Below are 22,009 nucleotides of genomic sequence, written 5' to 3'. Positions count from 1 at the left end.
AGGTTAGCACATGGGAATATATTAACTTATCGCGTTGGGAGTAGAAAGATCTACTCAGTAAGGTTGTTAAAGTTGTGGTCATGTATGCAGGATGTTGAGAGCTTGTCTATTCAGTAAGTGTTGGTGAAGTGCACTATGTGGAACTTGTCTTGTCTTGCCAGTAAAGTGACTCCAGGGTAGGTCCTGGCATTGCCTTTAAAGAGCTTCCTCCTCACACGGCCCCATTACCTTGTTAATGTGTGGAGATAGGCATCAAGGTGCTGCTAAGAAAGAGTGGAGAGGGGCCAGGGGCCAACGGCAGCTAAATGACTTCCACATTTCTCCCAAATGTTTCCCATGCCATAATATTTCTACACTACACACACACTGACCCACGTACGCACAAGCAGGAAGCACACACATACACATTTTTCCCACCTCAGCAAGAATCCATTATGGAAATATTGATTGAGAACAAAATGATCAATGGTGGTGTATTTTATAGAGGGGAAGATGAGAGTAGAGAAAATAAGGCTAAAATAAGAGAAAAAGAGAGGAAGGAGAGAAGAGCGAGAGGAGGAGAGGATAGGAGAAGAGAGGAGAAGAGGAGAGAAGAGAGGAGAGGAGAAGAGAAGAGGAGAGAAGAGAGGAGGAGAGGAGAAGAGGAGTGAAGAGGAGAAGAGGAGAGAGGAGGAGAAGAGGAGAGAAGAGGAGTGAAGAGGAGAGAGGAGGAGAGGAGAAGAGGAGTGAAGAGGAGAAGAGGAGAGAGGAGGAGAGAGGAGGATAGGAGAAGAGGAGTGAAGAGGAGAGAGGAGAGAGGAGGAGAGGAGAGGAGGAGTGAAGAGGAGAGAAGGGGAGAGAGGAGGAGAGGAGAAGAGGAGTGAAGAGGAGAAGAGGAGAGAGGAGGAGAGAGGAGGAGAGAGGAGGAGAGGAGAGAAGAGGAGAGAAGAGGAGAAGAGGAGAGAAGAGGAGAGAAGAGGAGAAGAGGAGAGAAGAGGAGAGAGGAGGAAAAGAGGAGAGAGTAGGAGAAGAGGAGAAGAGGAGAGAGGAGGAAAAGAGGAGAGAGTAGGAGAAGAGGAGAGAGGAGGAGAAGAGGACAGAGGACAACAAGCGGGCAGTTTGATTGATGTATCAGCCAGTCTTCTGAAATATCCAACATGACCCAGCTGCCAGAGGACACACAGACAGGGCTGAGAAAACAATGTATTTAAAAAAAAAAGTATTAAAAATTGAACCTTTATTTACCTAGGCAAGTCAGTTAAGAACACATTCTTATTTACAATGACGGCCTACACCTGCCAAACCCTGGACGACATTGGGCCGATTGTGAGCCACCCTATGGGACTTTGGCCTTCAAAGTTGATTAGTGGGGATAAACAGAAGGTGTCTCACCGATGGCAGTGATCTAGGATCACCTTACCTTCCCAAAACCTTCCCATGACCATTAGAGGGGAGATATGGAAGATTGACTCTAATTTTGGATCTAGGGTCACCTTACCTTCCCAAAACCTTCCCATGACCATTAGAGGGGAGATATGGAAGATTGACTCTAATTTTGGATCTAGGATCACCTTACCTTCCCAAAACCTTCCCATGACCATAAGAGAGGAGATATGGAAGATTGACTCTAATTTTGGACGTATAAATTCATGATATGTACTTCTTGAAGAATGGGCACATACTGGTTGAATCAACATTGTTTCCTAGTCATTTCAATGAAAAATTGCCATCTGTGCCCAGTGGGATATACCAATGTTTGTAAACAAGTAAATGTAAAAACATGGTTAAAACTATCATGTTGATATCATGGATAGTCAGTCCTCAAAACTATCATGTTGATATCATGGATAGTCAGTCCTCAAGACTATCATGTTGATATCATGGATAGTCAGTCCTCAAAACTATCGTGTTGATATCATGGATAGTCAGTCCTCAAAACTATCATGTTGATATCATGGATAGTCAGTCCTCAAAACTATCATGTTGATATCATGGATAGTCAGTCATCAAAACTATCATGTTGACGTCATGGATAGTCAGTCCTCAAGACTATCATGTTGATATCATGGATAGTCAGTCCTCAAAACTATCGTGTTGATATCATGGATAGTCAGTCCTCAAAACTATCATGTTGATATCATGGATAGTCAGTCCTCAAAACTATCATGTTGATATCATGGATAGTCAGTCATCAAAACTATCATGTTGACATCATGGATAGTCAGTCCTCAAGACTATCATGTTGATATCATGGATAGTCAGTCCTCAAAACTATCGTGTTGATATCATGGATAGTCAGTCCTCAAAACTATCGTGTTGATATCATGGATAGTCAGTCATCAAAACTATCATGTTGATATCATGGATAGTCAGTCCTCAAAACTATCGTGTTGATATCATGGATAGTCAGTCCTCAAGACTATAATGTTGATATCATGGATAGTCAGTCCTCAAAACTATCGTGTTGATATCATGGATAGTCAGTCCTCAAAACTATAATGTTGATATCATGGATAATTAGTCCTCAAAACTATCATGTTGATATCATGGATAGTCAGTCCTCAAAACTATAATGTTGATATCATGGATAATTAGTCCTCAAAACATGGTTAAAACTATAATGTTGATATTATGGCTGTTCAGTTCGTTATTGAGGCCCGGCTACAGCACGTCACACTTATCAGCTCCAGTAGGGTCACTTTCCCACAAAATTAGTGTTGCTTGGGCAGCTTGGGGCAACACCAAGGGATATACAGCATGTAAGGGGCAGGACTGGCCTCTCTCTCTCTCCCTCGTTCTCTCTCTCTCTCAAATCAATTCAAGGGGCTTTATTGGCATGGGAAACATATGTTAACATTGCCAAAGCAAGTGAAGAAGAAGATCAACAAAAGTGAAATAAACAAAAAAAATGGCTGTATTTACAATGGTGTTTGTTCTTCACTGGTTGCCCTTTCCCCTCGGCAACAGGTCACACATTTTGCGGCTGTGATGGCACACTGTGGGATTTCACCCAGTAGATATGGGAGTTTATCAAAATTGGGTTTGTTTTGGAATTCTTTGTGGATCTCTTGAGAGCCATGTCTGCCTACGGCGGCCTTTCTCAATAGCAAGGCTATGCTCACTGAGTCTGTACATAGTTAAAGCTTTCCTTAAGTTTGGGTCAGTCACAGTGGTCAGGTATTCTGCCACTGTGTACTCTCTGTTTAGGGTCAGTCACAGTGGTCAGGTATTCTGCCGCTGTGTAGTCTCTGTTTAGGGCCACATAGCATTCTAGTTTGCGCTGGTTTTTTGTTAATTCTTTCCAATGTGTCAAGTAATTATCTTTTATTTTGTCATGATTTGGTTGGGTCTAATTGTGCTGATGTCCTGGGGCTCTGTGGGGTCTGTTTGTGTTTGTGAACAGAGCCCCAGGACCAGCTTGCTTAGGGGACTCTCCTCCAGGTTCATCTCTCTGTAGATGATGGCTTTGTTATGGAGGGTTTGGGAATCGCTTCCTTTTAGGTGGTTGTAGAATTTAACGTCTCTTTCCTGGATTTTGATACCTAGCGGGTAGCGGCCTAATTCTGCTCTGCATTATTTTGTGTTTTGCATTGCACACGGGGATATTTTTGCAGAATTCTGCGTGCAGAGTCTCAATTTGGTGTTTGTCCCATTCTGTGAATTCTTGGTTGGTGAGCAGGACCCCAGACCTCACAACCATAAAGGGCAATGGGTTCTATAACTGATTTAAGTATTTTTAGCCAGATCCTAATTGGTATGTCAAATTGTATGTTCCTTTTGATGGCATAGAATGCCAATTTTGCCTTTTCTCTCAGATATTTCTCTCTCTCTCTCTCTCTCTGTCTCTCTCTGTCTCCCTCTCTCTCTCTCTCTCTCTCTCTCACTCTCTCTCTCTCTCTCTCTGTCTGTCTCTCTCTCTGTCTCTCTCTCTCTCTCTCTGTCTCTTTCTCTGACACTGTTGTCTTTCTCTATCAACCCTCTCCTCAAACTCTCTCTTTAATCAGTCTCCCCCCATCTCTCCATCACACCCCACACTCCTGAAAGTGGAGCAGACTATTAGTGACATCACTCCCTCAGTCTGGCAGGTCTACACCTCATCTCACAAAGATTATTGGCCTGTTCCCCCCAGTCCAACCTCTCTCTTTACTGGCCTGGGAGTCTAGTGTCCCCCCCCCAGTCTAACCTCTCTTTACTAGACTGGGAGTTTAGTGCCCCCCCCCCAGGCTAACCTCTCTCTTTACTGGCCTGGGAGTCTAGTGTCCCCCCAGTCTAACCTCTCTCTTTACTAGACTGGGAGTTTAGTGCCCCCCAGGCTAACCTCTCTTTACTGGCCTGGGAGTCTAGTGTCCCCCCCAGTCTAACCTCTCTTTACTAGACTGGGAGTTTAGTGCCCCCCCAGGCTAACCTCTCTCTTTACTGGCCTGGGAGTCTAGTGTCCCCCCCCAGTCTAACCTCTCTCTTTACTAGACTGGGAGTTTAGTGCCCCCCAGGCTAACCTCTCTCTTTACTGGGCTGGGAGTCTAGTTCCCCCCAGTCTAACCTCTCTCTTTACTGGGCTGGGAGTCTAGTTCCCCCCAGTCTAACCTCTCTTTACTGGGCTGGGAGTCTAGTTCCCCCCCCCCAGTCTAACCTCTCTCTTTACTAGGCTGGGAGTCTAGTGGCCCTCCTAATCTAACCTCTCTCTTTGCTAGGCTGGGAGTATAGTGGCCCCCCAGTCTAACCTCTCTTTACTAGGCTGGGAGTCTAGTGGCCCTCCTAATCTAACCTCTCTTTGCTAGGCTGGGAGTATAGTGGCCCCCCAATCTAACCTCTCACTTTACTGGGCTGGGAGTCTAGTGTCACCCCCCCAGTCTAACCTCTTTCTTTAGCAGGCTGGGAGTCTAGTGGCCCCCACCAGTCTAACCTCTTTCTTTACCAGGCTGGGAGTCTAGTGGCCCCCACCAGTCAAACCTCTCTCTTTACTAGGCTGGGAGTCTAGTGGCCCCCACCAGTCAAACCTCTCTCTTTACTAGGCTGGGAGTATAGTGGCCCCCCCAGTCTAACCTCTCTCTTTACTAGGCTGGGAGTCTAGTGGCCCTCCTAATCTAACCTCTCTCTTTGCTAGGCTGGGAGTCTAGTGGCCCCCCCAGTCTAACCTCTCTCTTTACTAGGCTGGGAGTCTAGTGGCCCTCCTAATCTAACCTCTTTCTTTACCAGGCTGGGAGTCTAGTGGCCCCCACCAGTCAAACCTCTCTCTTTACTAGGCTGGGAGTCTAGTGGCCCCCACCAGTCAAACCTCTCTCTTTACTAGGCTGGGAGTCTAGTGGCCCCCACCAGTCAAACCTCTCTCTTTACCAGGCTGGGAGTCTAGTGGCCCCCACCAGTCAAACCTCTCTCTTTACCAGGCTGGGAGTCTAGTGGCCCCACCAGTCAAACCTCTCTCTTTACCAGGCTAGGAGTATAGTGGCCCCCACCAGTCAAACCTCTCTCTTTACCAGGCTGGGAGTCTAGTGGCCCCCACCAGTCAAACCTCTCTGTTTACCAGGCTGGGAGTCTAGTGGCCCCCACCAGTCAAACCTCTCTCTTTACCAGGCTGGGAGTCTAGTGGCCCCCACCAGTCAAACCTCTCTCTTTACTAGGCTGGGAGTCTAGTGGCCCCCACCAGTCAAACCTCTCTCTTTACTGGGCTGGGAGTCTAGTGTCACCCACCCAGTCTAACCTCTTTCTTTACTAGGCTGGGAGTCTAGTGGCCCCCACCAGTCAAACCTCTCTCTTTACTAGGCTGGGAGTATAGTGGCCCCCCCAGTCTAACCTCTTTCTTTACCAGGCTGGGAGTATAGTGGCCCCCACCAGTCAAACCTCTCTCTTTACTAGGCTGGGAGTATAGTGGCCCCCACCAGTCAAACCTCTCTCTTTACTAGGCTGGGAGTATAGTGGCCCCCACCAGTCAAACCTCTCTCTTTACCAGGCTGGGAGTATAGTGGCCCCCACCAGTCTAACCTCTCTCTTTACCAGGCTGGGAGTATAGTGGCCCCCACCAGTCTAACCTCTCTCTTTACTAGGCTGGGAGTATAGTGGCCCCCCCAATCTAACCTCTCTCTTTACTAGGCTGGGAGTCTAGTGGCCCCCACCAGTCAAACCTCTCTCTTTACTAGGCTGGGAGTCTAGTGGCCCCCCCAATCTAACCTCTCTCTTTACCAGGCTAGGAGTCTAGTGGCCCTCCTAATCTAACCTCTCTCTTTACCAGGCTGGGAGTCTAGTGGCCCCCACCAGTCAAACCTCTCTCTTTACCAGGCTGGGAGTCTAGTGGCCCCCACCAGTCAAACCTCTCTTTTACTAGGCTGGGAGTCTAGTGGCCCCCACCAGTCAAACCTCTCTCTTTACTAGGCTGGGAGTCTAGTGGCCCCACCAGTCTAACCTCTCTCTTTACTAGGCTGGGAGTCTAGTGGCCCCCACCAGTCAAACCTCTCTTTTACCAGGCTGGGAGTCTAGTGGCCCCCACCAGTCAAACCTCTCTTTACTAGGCTGGGGAGTCTAGTGGCCCCCACCAGTCAAACCTCTCTCTTTACCAGGCTGGGAGTCTAGTGGCCCCCACCAGTCAAACCTCTTTTTACCAGGCTAGGAGTCTAGTGGCCCCCACCAGTCAAACCTCTCTCTTTACTAGGCTGGGAGTCTAGTGGCCCCCACCAGTCTAACCTCTCTCTTTACCAGGCTGGGAGTCTAGTGGCCCCCACCAGTCAAACCTCTCTTTTACTAGGCTGGGAGTCTAGTGGCCCCCACCAGTCAAACCTCTCTCTTTACTAGGCTGGGAGTCTAGTGGCCCCCACCAGTCAAACCTCTCTCTTTACCAGGCTGGGAGTCTAGTGGCCCCCACCAGTCTAACCTCTCTCTTTACCAGGCTGGGAGTCTAGTGGCCCCCACCAGTCAAACCTCTCTCTTTACCAGGCTGGGAGTCTAGTGGCCCCCACCAGTCTAACCTCTTTCTTTACCAGGCTGGGAGTCTAGTGTCACCCCCCAGTCTAACCTCTTTCTTTACCAGGCTGGGAGTCTAGTGGCCCCCCAGTCTAACCTCTTTCTTTACCAGGCTGGGAGTCTAGTGGCCCCCCCCAGTCTAACCTCTTTCTTTACCAGGCTGGGAGTCTAGTGGCCCCACCAGTCAAACCTCTCTTTACCAGGCTGGGAGTCTAGTGGCCCCCACCAGTCTAACCTCTCTCTTACCAGGCTGGGAGTCTAGTGGCCCCCACCAGTCTAACCTCTCTCTTTACCAGGCTGGGAGTCTAGTGGCCCCCACCAGTCTAACCTCTCTCTTTACCAGGCTGGGAGTCTAGTGGCCCCCACCAGTCTAACCTCTCTCTTTACCAGGCTGGGAGTCTAGTGGCCCCCACCAGTCTAACCTCTCTCTTTACCAGGCTGGGAGTCTAGTGGCCCCCCCACCAGTCAAACCTCTCTCTTTACTGGCCTGGGAGTCTAGTGGCCCCCCCCAGGCTAACCTCTCTCTTTTCTAGGCTGGGAGTCTAGTGGCCCCCCCCAGGCTAACCTCTCTCTTTTCTAGGCTGGGAGTCTAGTGGCCCCCCAGGCTAACCTCTCTTTTCTAGGCTGGGAGTCTAGTTCCCCCCAGTCTAACCTCTCTTTTTCTAGGCTGGGAGTCTAGTGGCCCCCACCAGTCTAACCTCTCTCTTTACTGGGCTGGGAGTCTAGTTCCCCCCCCCAGTCAAACCTCTCTCTTTACTGGGCTGGGAGTCTAGTCCCCCCCCAGGCTAACCTCTCTTTACTGGGCTGGGAGTCTAGTTCCCCCCCCCCCCAGTCAAACCTCTCTTTTACCAGGCTGGGAGTCTAGTGGCCCCCAATCTAACCTCTCTCTTTACCAGGCTGGGAGTCTAGTGACCCCACCAGTCTAACCCTCTCTCTTTACCAGGCTGGGAGTCTAGTGGCCCCCCAGTCAAACCTCTCTCTTTACCAGGCTGGGAGTCTAGTGGCCCCCCAGTCAAACCTCTCTTTACTAGGCTGGGAGTCTAGTGGCCCCCACCAGTCAAACCTCTCTCTTTACCAGGCTGGGAGTCTAGTGGCCCCCCAGTCAAACCTCTCTCTTTACCAGGCTGGGAGTCTAGTGCCCCCCCAGTCAAACCTCTCTTTACCAGGCTGGGAGTCTAGTTCCCCCCCCACCAGTCTAACCTCTCTCTTTACCAGGCTGCCTCCCTACCGCTTCACAAGAATCTCTACCCTGCTGTTATTTGTTTCATAGAGGTGATTAAAGGGCTGATGAGCAGGTACACAACCACTTAACCACAGCATCCCTTTCAACTTACTTTTATTGTGGAACATGTTCCTAAATGTCATTTAAAAAAAGGCTCCCATGACCCAAACTAAAATAGCTACAGTACTATAGCAGTATACCAACCAGCAGTATATCACAGCTACAGTACTGCAGCAGTATACCAACCAGCAGTATATCACAGCTACAGTACTATAGCAGTATACCAACCAGCAGTATATCACAGCTACAGTACTGTAGCAGTATACCAACCAGCAGTATACCAACCAGCAGTATACCAACCAGCAGTATATCAACCAGCAGTACACCAACCAGCAGTATATCACAGCTACAGTACTGTAGAAGTATACCAACCAGCAGTACACCAACCAGCAGTATATCACAGCTACAGTACTGTAGCAGTATACCAACCAGCAGTATATCACAGCTACAGTACTGTAGAAGTATACCAACCAGCAGTACACCAACCAGCAGTATATCACAGCTACAGTACTGTAGCAGTATACCAACCAGCAGTATACCAACCAGCAGTATACCAACCAGCAGTATACCAACCAGCAGTATACCAACCAGCAGTATATCACAGCTACAGTACTGCAGCAGTATACCAACCAGCAGTATATCACAGCTACAGTACTGCAGCAGTATACCAACCAGCAGTATACCAACCAGCAGTATATCACAGCTACAGTACTGTAGCAGTATACCAACCAGCAGTATATCAACCAGCAGTATATCACAGCTACAGTACTGTAGCAGTATACCAACCAGCAGTATATCACAGCTACAGTACTGCAGCAGTATACCAACCAGCAGTATACCAACCAGCAGTATATCACAGCTACAGTACTGCAGCAGTATACCAACCAGCAGTATACCAACCAGCAGTATACCAACCAGCAGTATACCAACCAGCAGTATATCACAGCTACAGTACTGCAGCAGTACACCAACCAGCAGTATACCAACCAGCAGTATACCAACCAGCAGTATACCAACCAGCAGTATATCACAGCTACAGTACTGCAGCAGTATACCAACCAGCAGTATACCAACCAGCAGTATACCAACCAGCAGTATACCAACCAGCAGTATACCAACCAGCAGTACACCAACCAGCAGTATATCACAGCTACAGTACTGTAGCAGTATACCAACCAGCAGTATATCAACCAGCAGTATATCACAGCTACAGTACTGTAGAAGTATACCAACCAGCAGTACACCAACCAGCAGTATATCACAGCTACAGTACTGCAGCAGTATACCAACCAGCAGTATACCAACCAGCAGTATACCAACCAGCAGTACACCAACCAGCAGTATATCACAGCTACAGTACTGTAGCAGTATACCAACCAGCAGTATACCAACCAGCAGTATATCACAGCTACAGTACTGCAGCAGTATACCAACCAGCAGTACACCAACCAGCAGTATACCAACCAGCAGTATACCAACCAGCAGTATACCAACCAGCAGTATACCAACCAGCAGTACACCAACCAGCAGTATACCAACCAGCAGTGAACCAACCAGCAGTATATCACAACTACAGTACTGTAGCAGTATACCAACCAGCAGTATACCAACCAGCAGTATATCACAGCTACAGTACTGCAGCAGTATACCAACCAGCAGTATATCATAGCTAGCAGTATACCAACCAGCAGTATACCAACCAGCAGTATACCAACCAGCAGTACACCAACCAGCAGTATATCACAGCTACAGTACTGTAGCAGAATACCAACCAGCAGTATATCACAGCTACAGTACTGTAGCAGTATACCAACCAGCAGTATACCAACCAGCAGTATATCACAGCTACAGTACTGTAGCAGTATACCAACCAGCAGTATACCAACCAGCAGTATACCAACCAGCAGTATACCAACCAGCAGTATATCACAGCTACAGTACTGTAGCAGTATACCAACCAGCAGTATACCAACCAGCAGTATACCAACCAGCAGTACACCAACCAGCAGTATATCACAGCTACAGTACTGCAGCAGTACACCAACCAGCAGTATACCAACCAGCAGTATACCAACCAGCAGTATACCAACCAGCAGTATATCACAGCTACAGTACTGCAGCAGTATACCAACCAGCAGTATATCACAGCTACAGTACTGCAGCAGTATACCAACCAGCAGTATACCAACCAGCAGTATATCACAGCTACAGTACTGCAGCAGTATACCAACCAGCAGTACACCAACCAGCAGTATACCAACCAGCAGTATATCAACCAGCAGTATATCACAGCTACAGTACTGCAGCAGTATACCAACCAGCAGTATACCAACCAGCAGTATACCAACCAGCAGTATACCAACCAGCAGTATACCAACCAGCAGTATATCACAGCTACAGTACTGCAGCAGTATACCAACCAGCAGAACACCAACCAGCAGTATACCAACCAGCAGTACACCAACCAGCAGTATACCAACCAGCAGTATACCAACCAGCAGTACACCAACCAGCAGTATACCAACCAGCAGTATACCAACCAGCAGTATATCACAGCTACAGTACTGTAGCAGTATACCAACCAGCAGTATATCATAGCTAGCAGTATACCAACCAGCAGTATACCAACCAGCAGTATACCAACCAGCAGTATACCAACCAGCAGTACACCAACCAGCAGTATATCACAGCTACAGTACTGCAGCAGTATACCAACCAGCAGTATACCAACCAGCAGTATATCACAGCTACAGTACTGTAGCAGTATACCAACCAGTAGTATATCACAGCTACAGTACTGTAGCAGTGAACCAACCAGCAGTATATCACAGCTACAGTACTGTAGCAGTATACCAACCAGCAGTATATCATAGCTACAGTACTGTAGCAGTATACCAACCAGCAGTATATCACAGCTACAGTACTGTAGCAGTATACCAACCAGTAGTATATCACAGCTACAGTACTGTAGCAGTGAACCAACCAGCAGTATATCACAGCTACAGTACTGCAGCAGTATACCAACCAGCAGTACACCAACCAGCAGTACACCAACCAGCAGTATATCATAGCTACAGTACTGCAGCAGTATACCAACCAGCAGTATATCACAGCTACAGTACTGTAGCAGTATACCAACCAGCAGTATACCAACCAGCAGTATACCAACCAGCAGTATACCAACCAGCAGTACACCAACCAGCAGTATATCACAGCTACAGTACTGCAGCAGTATACCAACCAGCAGTATACCAACCAGCAGTATACCAACCAGCAGTACACCAACCAGCAGTATATCATGCAGTAGCTTCAATACTTCACACCGTTACTTTTCTCCCTCGTGTGCCAGGAAACAGGAAATCTCACAAACTCTGTACTTTTACCTCAGATGTGCCATACTAATGTCGAGTCTGTTCCAGTCCCATACAACAGCAACTGGCCAACACCTTTACAACTCTGATCACACAGTACAGTACTCTGCTGAACTTAGATGACTGAGATGACTGAGGTAAAGGATTAAGGCAGAGGGTTGTAACCCGTGGAGGGTAGACGCGAGTAAAAACAGTTTATCCAAAAATGCATTGAAAGTATAAGGGAGCGTCACTTTTCACAACGCGATCGGCGATCACATTATAACACATCTTTACCACTACATCACTGATTACATTATACCACATCTTTACCACTACATCACTGATTACATTATACCCCATCTTTACCACTACATCACTGATCACATTATAACACATCTTTACCACTACATCACTGATTACATTATACCACATCTTTACCACTACATCACTGATTACATTATACCACATCTTTACCACTACATCACTGATTACATTATAACACATCTTTACCACTACATCACTGATTACATTATACCACATCTTTACCACTACATCACTGATCACATTATACCCATCTTTACCACTACATCTTTACCACTACATCACTGATTACATTATACCCCATCTTTACCACTACATCACTGATCACATTATAACACATCTTTACCACTACATCACTGATTACATTATACCACATCTTTACCACTACATCACTGATTACATTATACCACATCTTTACCACTACATCACTGATCACATTATACCCATCTTTACCACTACATCTTTACCACTACATCACTGATTACATTATAACACATCTTTACCACTACATCACTGATTACATTATACCCCATCTTTACCACTACATCACTGATCACATTATAACACATCTTTACCACTACATCACTGATTACATTATACCACATCTTTACCACTACATCACTGATTACATTATACCACATCTTTACCACTACATCACTGATTACATTATAACACATCTTTACCACTACATCACTGATTACATTATACCACATCTTTACCACTACATCACTGATTACATTATACCCCATCTTTACCACTACATCACTGATCACATTATAACACATCTTTACCACTACATCACTGATTACATTATACCACATCTTTACCACTACATCACTGATTACATTATACCACATCTTTACCACTACATCACTGATTACATTATAACACATCTTTACCACTACATCACTGATTACATTATACCACATCTTTACCACTACATCACTGATTACATTATACCCCATCTTTACCACTACATCACTGATCACATTATAACACATCTTTACCACTACATCACTGATTACATTATACCACATCTTTACCACTACATCACTGATTACATTATACCACATCTTTACCACTACATCACTGATTACATTATAACACATCTTTACCACTACATCACTGATTACATTATACCACATCTTTACCACTACATCACTGATTACATTATACCCATCTTTACACTACATCACTGATTACATTATACCACATCTTTACCACTACATCACTGATTACATTATACCCATCTTTACCACTACATCACTGATCACATTATAACACATCTTTACCACTACATCACTGATCACATTATAACACATCTTTACCACTACATCACTGATTACATTATACCCATCTTTACCACTACATCACTGATCACACGGGTTTACAGTAGGGTGAGGATACAGGGTTATATATGTTTACATTAGGGTGAGGATACAGGGTTATATAGGTTTACATTAGGGTGAGGATACAGGGTTATATAGGTTTACATTAGGGTGAGGATACAGGGTTATATAGGTTTACATTAGGGTGAGGATACAGGGTTATATAGGTTTACAGTAGGGTGAGGATACAGGGTTATATAGGTTTACATTAGGGTGAGATACAGGGTTATATAGGTTTACATTAGGGTGAGGATACAGGGTTATATAGGTTCACATTAGGGTGAGGATACAGGGTTATATAGGTTTACATTAGGGTGAGGATACAGGCTTATATAGGTTTACATTAGGGTGAGGTATGATACAGGGTCATATAGGTTTACATTAGGGTGAGGATACAGGGTTATATAGGTTTACATTAGGGTGAGGATACAGGGTTATATAGGTTTACATTAGGGTGAGGATACAGGGTTATATAGGTTTACATTAGGGTGAGGATACAGGGTTATATAGGTTTACATTAGGGTGAGGATACAGGGTTATATAGGTTTACATTAGGGTGAGGATGCAGGGTTATATAGGTTTATATTAGGGTGAGGATACAGGGTTATATAGGTTTACATTAGGGTGAGGATACAGGGTTATATAGGTTTACATTAGGGTGAGGTATGATACAGGGTTATATAGGTTTACATTAGGGTGAGGATACAGGGTTATATAGGTTTACATTAGGGTGAGGATACAGGGTTATATAGGTTTACATTAGGGTGAGGATACAGGGTTATATAGGTTTACATTAGGGTGAGGATACAGGGTTATATAGGTTTATATTAGGGTGAGGATACAGGGTTATATAGGTTTACATTAGGGTGGGGATACAGGGTTATATAGGTTTACATTAGGGTGAGGATACAGGGTTATATAGGTTTACATTAGGGTGAGGTATGATACGGGGTTATATAGGTTTACATTAGGGTGAGGATAGAGGGTTATATAGGTTTACATTAAGGTGAGGATACAGGGTTATATAGGTTTACATTAGGGTGAGGATACAGGGTTATATAGGTTTACATTAGGGTGAGGTATGATACAGGGTTATATAGGTTTACATTAGGGTGAGGATACAGGGTTATATAGGTTTACATTAGGGTGAGGATAGAGGGTTATATAGGTTTACATTAGGGTGAGGATACAGGGTTATATAGGGTTACATTAGGGTGAGGTATGATACAGGGTTATATAGGTTTACATTAGGGTGAGGATACAGGGTTATATAGGTTTACATTAGGGTGAGGATACAGGGTTATATAGGTTTACATTAGGGTGGGGATACAGGGTTATATAGGTTTACATTAGGGTGAGGATACAGGGTTATATAGGTTTACATTGGGGTGAGGATACAGGGTTATATAGGCTTACATTAGGGTGAGGATACAGGGTTATATAGATTTACATTAGGGTGAGGTATGATACAGGGTTATATAGGTTTACATTAAGGTGAGGTATGATACAGTGTTATATAGGTTTACATTAGGGTGAGGATACAGGGTTATATAGATTTACATTAGGGTGAGGTATGATACAGGGTTATATAGGTTTACATTAGGGTGAGGATACAGGGTTATATAGGTTTACATTAGGGTGAGGATACAGGGTTATATAGATTTACATTAGGGTGAGGTATGATACAGGGTTATATAGGTTTACATTAGGGTGAGGTATGATACAGGGTTATATAGGTTTACATTAGGGTGAGGATACAGGGTTATATAGGTTTACATTAGGGTGAGGATACAGGGTTATATAGGTTTACATTAGGGTGAGGATAGAGGGTTATATAGGTTTACATTAGGGTGAGGATACAGGGTTATATAGGTTTACATTAGGGTGAGGATACAGGGTTATATAGGTTTACATTAGGGTGAGGATACAGGGTTATATAGGTTTACATTAGAGGTGAGGATACAGGGTTATATAGGTTTACATTAGGGTGAGGATACAGGGTTATATAGGTTTACATTAGGGTGAGGATACAGGGTTATATAGGTTTACATTAGGGTGAGGATACAGGGTTATAGATTTACATTAGGGTGAGGTATGATACAGGGTTATATAGGTTTACATTAAGGTGAGGTATGATACAGTGTTATATAGGTTTACATTAGGGTGAGGATACAGGGTTATATAGATTTACATTAGGGTGAGGTATGATACCGGGTTATATAGGTTTACATTAGGGTGAGGATATAGGGTTATATAGGTTTACATTAGGGTGAGGATACAGGGTTATATAGATTTACATTAGGGTGAGGTATGATACAGGGTTATATAGGTTTACATTAGGGTGAGGTATGATACAGGGTTATATAGGTTTACATTAGGGTGAGGATACAGGGTTATATAGGTTTACATTAGGGTGAGGATACAGGGTTATATAGGTTTACATTAGGGGGTGAGGATACAGGGTTATATAGGTTTACATTAGGGTGGGGATACAGGGTTATATAGGTTTACATTAGGGTGAGGATAGAGGTTATATAGGTTTACATTAGGGTGAGGATACAGGGTTATATAGGTTTACATTAGGGTGAGGATACAGGGTTATATAGGTTTACATTAGGGTGAGGATACAGGGTTATATAGGTTTACATTAGGGTGAGGATACAGGGTTATATAGGTTTACATTAGGGTGAGGATACAGGGTTATATAGGTTTACATTAGGGTGAGGATACAGGGTTATATAGGTTTACATTAGGGTGAGGATACAGGGTTATATAGGTTTACATTAGGGTGAGGATACAGGGTTATATAGGTTTACATTAGGGTGAGGATACAGGGTTATATAGGTTTACATTAGGGTGAGGATACAGGGTTATATAGGTTTACATTAGGGTGAGGATACAGGGTTATATAGGTTTACATTAGAGTGAGGATACAGGGTTATATAGGTTTACATTAGGGTGAGGATACAGGGTTATATAGGTTTACATTAGGGTGAGGATACAGGGTTATATAGGTTTACATTAGGGTGAGGATACAGGGTTATATAGGTTTACATTAGGGTGAGGATACAGGGTTATATAGGTTTACATTAGGGTGAGGATACAGGGTTATATAGGTTTACATTAGGGTGAGGATACAGGGTTATATAGGTTTACATTAGGGTGAGGATACAGGGTTATATAGGTTTACATTAGGGTGAGGTATGATACAGGGTTATATAGGTTTACATTAGGGTGAGGATACAGGGTTATATAGGTTTACATTAGGGTGAGGAATGATACAGGGTTATATAGGTTTACATTAGGGTGAGGATACAGGGTTATATAGGTTTACATTAGGGTGAGGATACAGGGTTATATAGGTTTACATTAGGGTGAGGATACAGGGTTATATAGGTTTACATTAGGGTGAGGATACAGGGTTATATAGGTTTACATTAGGGTGAGGATACAGGGTTATATAGGTTTACATTAGGGTGAGGATACAGGGTTATATAGGTTTACATTAGGGTGAGGATACAGGGTTATATAGGTTTACATTAGAGTGAGGATACAGGGTTATATAGGTTTACATTAGGGTGAGGATACAGGGTTATATAGGTTTACATTAGGGTGAGGATACAGGGTTATATAGGTTTACATTAGGGTGAGGATACAGGGTTATATAGGTTTACATTAGGGTGAGGATACAGGGTTATATAGGTTTACATTAGGGTGAGGATACAGGGTTATATAGGTTTACATTAGGGTGAGGATACAGGGTTATATAGGTTTACATTAGGGTGAGGATACAGGGTTATAGGTTTACATTAGGGTGAGGTATGATACAGGGTTATATAGGTTTACATTAGGGTGAGGATACAGGGTTATATAGGTTTACATTAGGGTGAGGAATGATACAGGGTTATATAGGTTTACATTAGGGTGAGGATACAGGGTTATATAGGTTTACATTAGGGTGAGGATACAGGGTTATATAGGTTTACATTAGGGTGAGGATACAGGGTTATATAGGTTTTTATTAGGGCGAGGTAAGATAGAGAGCATGATTATAAGTGTGGATGCTCACCTACTTGACATTGATCTCCTGTAAACCCAGGACAGCACCTCCACTCCAGAGCAGTGACCTGCCGATGGGCCACTTTGTAAGACGGCCTGACCAAGGTCCTGTAGCTGACAGGAACGTCATCATTTGGACGAGTACTACTATATACACTATAAAAGACAGTATTTATATCAAAAACAGGACTCTGGGGTCGTCTGGTCCATCCAGTCCTACCTGATGAGTTTGGAGCAGGGTCCTGGCCAGCGGCAGCCTTGAAACACTCGCTGCACTGTGGTCTCTGTCCCATTGCGCACCTGGCATGTCACCGTCCGCGACACTGTGAACTGGCACCAGTTCCTGTAATTACAGACAGATCATATGGGACTTGTTATCTTAAACATCTATCACAGGTCACACTGACTACTACCCTTTTAGTAAGGTTCTCAAACACTCCAAAACCTTCTCCCTAATCCCATTAATTTGTATTTTTACCCACTATAGATGTCGATCATACGATAATAGAAAGCGTCACCTTTTGCCCGTTTCCGCGTCGGTCTGATTATCAATAGTCAAACATTTTGACATCACTCTTCCTATGCGGACATTGTAAATACATGATGTTACTTGGCTAACCCTGACCACCCCCGCAAAAGATCATCTCCGTCCGTAATGCGCTCACCTGGGCTGGATGTTTGATCCGCTGAGAGGTGAATCGGTACTCGCGCTCCGCTCCGAGCTGACACGTTGAACAGTTACGCCGGGAAACTGGTAAATATATCTCGTTCCCGTCGAATGACAGATCAAAAATATCCATATTATGCAGAGAGCGCACGGGAGCGATGCCATTGCCATCTCGACAGAGTTCAAAAGTGCTACTTGAAGGGCTTTCGTTGAGTTTTGAAAATGTGCGTTTGAAACCTTTCTTTTCTAGATGGGGGAGACTGCTTTCCAAAAAATCCACTGTACACTAAGCGCTCATGAGTTCGTCATGGTGCAGAGTGACTTCAAGACAGAGTGCTTTAACCCAACAACTCAAGTGAAATGAATCACACCATCATGCACATGAAAGATATCTGCGTTTTAAACGTTTCTCTGACGTTTGGCCCCCTGCGAATATGAAGGAGTCAGATATCCACTTTAATTAGCTTCCCACTGTGCGCGTAAAAAACGTGCAGAAGTGAGATAGAACATCACAACTGAGCACCGTCTCTCTCTCAATTCAATTCAAGGGCTTTATTGGCATGGGAAACGTGTTAACATTGCCAAAGCAAGTAAGGTAGATAATATATAAAGTGAAATAAACAATAAAAATTAACAGTAGACATCACACATACAGAAGTTTCAAAACAATAAAGACATTACAAATGTCATATTATATATATATATATATACAGTGTTTTAACAATGTACAAATGGTAAAGGACACAGGATAAAATAAATAAGCATAGATATGGGTTGTATTTACAATGGTGCGTGTTCTTCACTGGTTGCCCTTTTCTCGTGGCAACAGGTCACAAATCTTGCTGCTCTGATGGCACACTGTGGAATTTCACCCAGTAGATATGGGAGTTTTTCAAAATTGGATTTGTTTTCGAATTCTTTGTGGATCTGTGTAATCTGAAAATATGTCTCTCTAATATGGTCATACATTGGGCAGGAGGTTAGGAAGTGCAGCTCAGTTTCCACCTCATTTTGTGGGCAGTGAGCACATAGCCTGTCTTCTCTTGAGAGCCATGTCTGCCTACGCTCTCTTTCTCTCCGTCTCAAGAGGAGAGAGCTTGGGAAGCAAAGCCGCTGCTTCTCATGTTTAGGTTAAATCGCAAGGATTTTTAAACAATTCCACTTATTCCTATGGATTATAAGGGCATGCAGTGCCTGTCACATCCACATGGGCCATTTTTAATAGGTTTATGTTCTTTTTTTTTAGCCTAAATTGGAAGAACATTTTCATCAAATTTGGTAGCAAAAACTCTTTAATTCTGTTTAAAACATAAAAAAATATATAATTGTATGAATATCAAGCTTAAAATCACAATATCAATGTGTTTAATCAGAATTCATTCCAGTGAATTTTGGAATTAATGTCTGCCTGAACATTTTGGAGGTATCTTTGCTAATATCTCGATGACAAAGACACGGATACATTGCTATCATGACACAAGGCTAGACCCAGACACAGGAGGCAGACGGTTGGAGTTTACAATGTTTAATAAATCCAAAGGGAATAGGCAAGAGAATGGTCGTGGACAGGCAAAAGGTCACAACCAGTTCAAAGTTCAGGAGGTACCCAAGGGCAGGCAGGCTCGAGGTCAGGACAGGCAGAATGGTCAGGCAGGCTCAAGGTCAGGACAGGCAGAATGGTCAGGCAGGCTCAAGGTCAGGGCAGGCAGAATGGTCAGGCAGACGGGCATGGAGTCCAGAAAACAAGCAAGGGTCAGAACCGGGAGGACTTGCAAAAGGAGAAACGGCAAAGCAGGAAACCGCTGGTAGGCTTGGACTGGCACAGACAGACAGGAAACACAGGGATACATACACTGGCACATAGAGACAGGAAACACAGGGATACATACACTGGCACAGAGAGACAGGAAACACAGGGATACATACACTGGCACAGAGAGACAGGAAACACAGGGATAAATACAATGGGGGAAAAAACAAGCGACACCTAGAGGGGGTGGAGACAATAACGAGGACAGTGCATTGTTATTGTTCTGGTTAGATCGCCCCCTACTGACAGAATCTAAAATCAGTTTCTACCAAACGTGTCTGTCACATGCTGACCTTCGTTATCTATGTTTTATGTGTTATTTTGGTCAGGTCAGGGTGTGATGAGGGTGGGTATGTGTGTTTTTCTCTGTCTAGGGTTTTTGTATATCTATGTTTTTTTGTTGTATGTCTAGGTAATGTAGGTCTATGGTGGCCTGAATTGGTTCCCAGTCAGAGGCAGCTGTTTGTCCTTGTCTCTGATTGGGGATCCTATTTAGGTTGCCATTTGCCATTTTGGTTTTGTGGGTTATTGTCTATGTGTAGTTGCATATCAGCACTCGGTCTATATAGCGGCACTTTTGTTTAGTGGTCTCGCTTTATTAAAAGAAGAATGTATTCATATCACGCTGCGCCTTGGTCTCCTCTATACGACAAACGTGACAGTGTCTGTTGTATCTAAAGTACACAGGTCCCATCCTCCCAGGAATGCCTCCCCCGTCCTCCCAGGACTGCCTCCCCGTCCTCCCAGAAATGCCTCCCCCGTCCTCAGAAATGCCTCCCCCCGTCCTCCCAGAAATGCCTCCCCCCGTCCTCCCAGGAATGCCTCCCCCGTCCTCCCAGGAATGCCTCCCCCTGTCCTCCCAGAAATGCCTCCCCGTCCTCCCAGGAATGCCTCCCCGTCCTCCCAGGAATGCCTCCCCGTCCTCCCAGAAATGCCTCCCCCGTCCTCCCAGGAATGCCTCCCCGTCCTCCCAGGGATGCCTCCCCCTGTCCTCCCAGGAATGCCTCCCCGTCCTCCCAGAAATGCCTCCCCGTCCTCCCAGAAATGCCTCCCCGTCCTCCCAAGAATGCCTCCCCGTCCTCCCAGAAATGCCTCCCCCGTCCTCCCAGGAATGCCTCCCCGTCCTCCCAGAAATGCCTCCCCCGTCTTCCCAGAAATGCCTCCCCGTCCTCCCAGAAATGCCTCCCCGTTCTCCCAGAAATGCCTCCCCCGTCCTCCCAGAAATGCCTCCCCCGTCTTCCCAGAAATGCCTCCCCGTCCTCCCAGAAATGCCTCCCCGTTCTCCCAGAAATGCCTCCCCCGTCCTCCCAGAAATGCCTCCCCGTCCTCCCAGAAATGCCTCCCCTGTCCTCCAGAAATGCCTCCCCGTCCTCCCAGAAATGCCTCCCCCGTCCTCCCAGAAATGCCTCCCCCGTCCTCCCAGAAATGCCTCCCCCGTCCTCCCAGGAATGCCTCCCCCGTCCTCCCAGGAATGCCTCCCCCTGTCCTCCCAGGAATGCCTCCCCTGTCCTCCCAGGAATGCCTCCCCGTCCTCCCAGAAATGCCTCCCCCATCCTCCCAGAAATGCCTCCCCCGTCCTCCCAGGGAATGCCTCCCCCGTCCTCCCAGAAATGCCTCCCCGTCCTCCCAGAAATGCCTCCCCGTTCTCCCAGAAATGCCTCCCCGTCCTCCCAGAAATGCCTCCCCGTCCTCCCAGGAATGCCTCATCCAAGGAATAACCCCCCCGTCCTCCCAGGAATGCCTCCCCCTGTCCTCCCAGGAATGCCTCCCCCCGTCCTCCCAGGAATGCCTCCCCCCCGTCCTCCCAGGAATGCCTCCCCCGTCCTCCCAGGAATGCCTCCCCCTGTCCTCCCAGGAATGCCTCCCCCGTCCTCCCAGGAATGCCTCCCCGTCCTCCCAGGAATGCCTCCCCTGTCCTCCCAGGAATATCCCCCCCCGTCTTCCCAGAAATGCCTCCCCCTGTCCTCCCTGTTCTGGAGTGGCCCCTCCTCCCACCTGTTCTGGAGTGGCCCCTCCTCCCACCTGTTCCGGGGCGGCTCCGCCACCCACCTGTTCCGGAGTGGCCCCGCCTCCCACCTGTTCTGGAGCGGCCCCGCCTCCCACATGTTCTGGAGTGGCCCCGCCTTCCAACCTGTTCCGGAGTGGCCCCGCCTCCCACCTGTTCCGGAGTGGCCCCGCCTCCCACCTGTCCTAGCTTAA

General features: G+C 45.7%; 2 protein-coding genes across 2 annotated transcripts in view; one reads left to right on the top strand and one right to left on the bottom strand.

Moving 5' to 3' along the window:
• The window catches only part of LOC135538915 (collagen alpha-1(XXVI) chain-like), a 48,006-nt gene extending 29,664 nt beyond the window's left edge, over positions 1 to 18,342 (bottom strand). Inside the window, exons 1-3 of the mRNA XM_064964790.1 lie at positions 17,999 to 18,342; positions 17,554 to 17,676; positions 17,344 to 17,447 (exon numbers count right to left, since the gene is read on the bottom strand). Of these exons, the coding sequence (XP_064820862.1) occupies positions 17,344 to 17,447; positions 17,554 to 17,676; positions 17,999 to 18,171 (400 nt within the window). The 5' untranslated portion in view covers positions 18,172 to 18,342. The remainder of the gene's footprint in view (positions 1 to 17,343; positions 17,448 to 17,553; positions 17,677 to 17,998) is intronic.
• A 1,179-nt stretch (positions 18,343 to 19,521) lies between these two features.
• On the top strand, positions 19,522 to 22,009 carry LOC135538916 (uncharacterized). Its single transcript, XM_064964791.1, has 2 exons — positions 19,522 to 19,661; positions 20,536 to 22,009. Exons 1-2 carry the CDS (start codon positions 19,522 to 19,524, stop codon positions 22,007 to 22,009), a joined length of 1,614 nt encoding a protein of 537 aa, XP_064820863.1.

This window comes from Oncorhynchus masou, unplaced genomic scaffold (assembly GCF_036934945.1).
Source record: "Oncorhynchus masou masou isolate Uvic2021 unplaced genomic scaffold, UVic_Omas_1.1 unplaced_scaffold_1018, whole genome shotgun sequence".
In the NCBI taxonomy this organism is placed as follows: Eukaryota; Metazoa; Chordata; class Actinopteri; order Salmoniformes; family Salmonidae; genus Oncorhynchus; species Oncorhynchus masou.
This window is presented reverse-complemented; position numbering and strand designations above follow the sequence as displayed.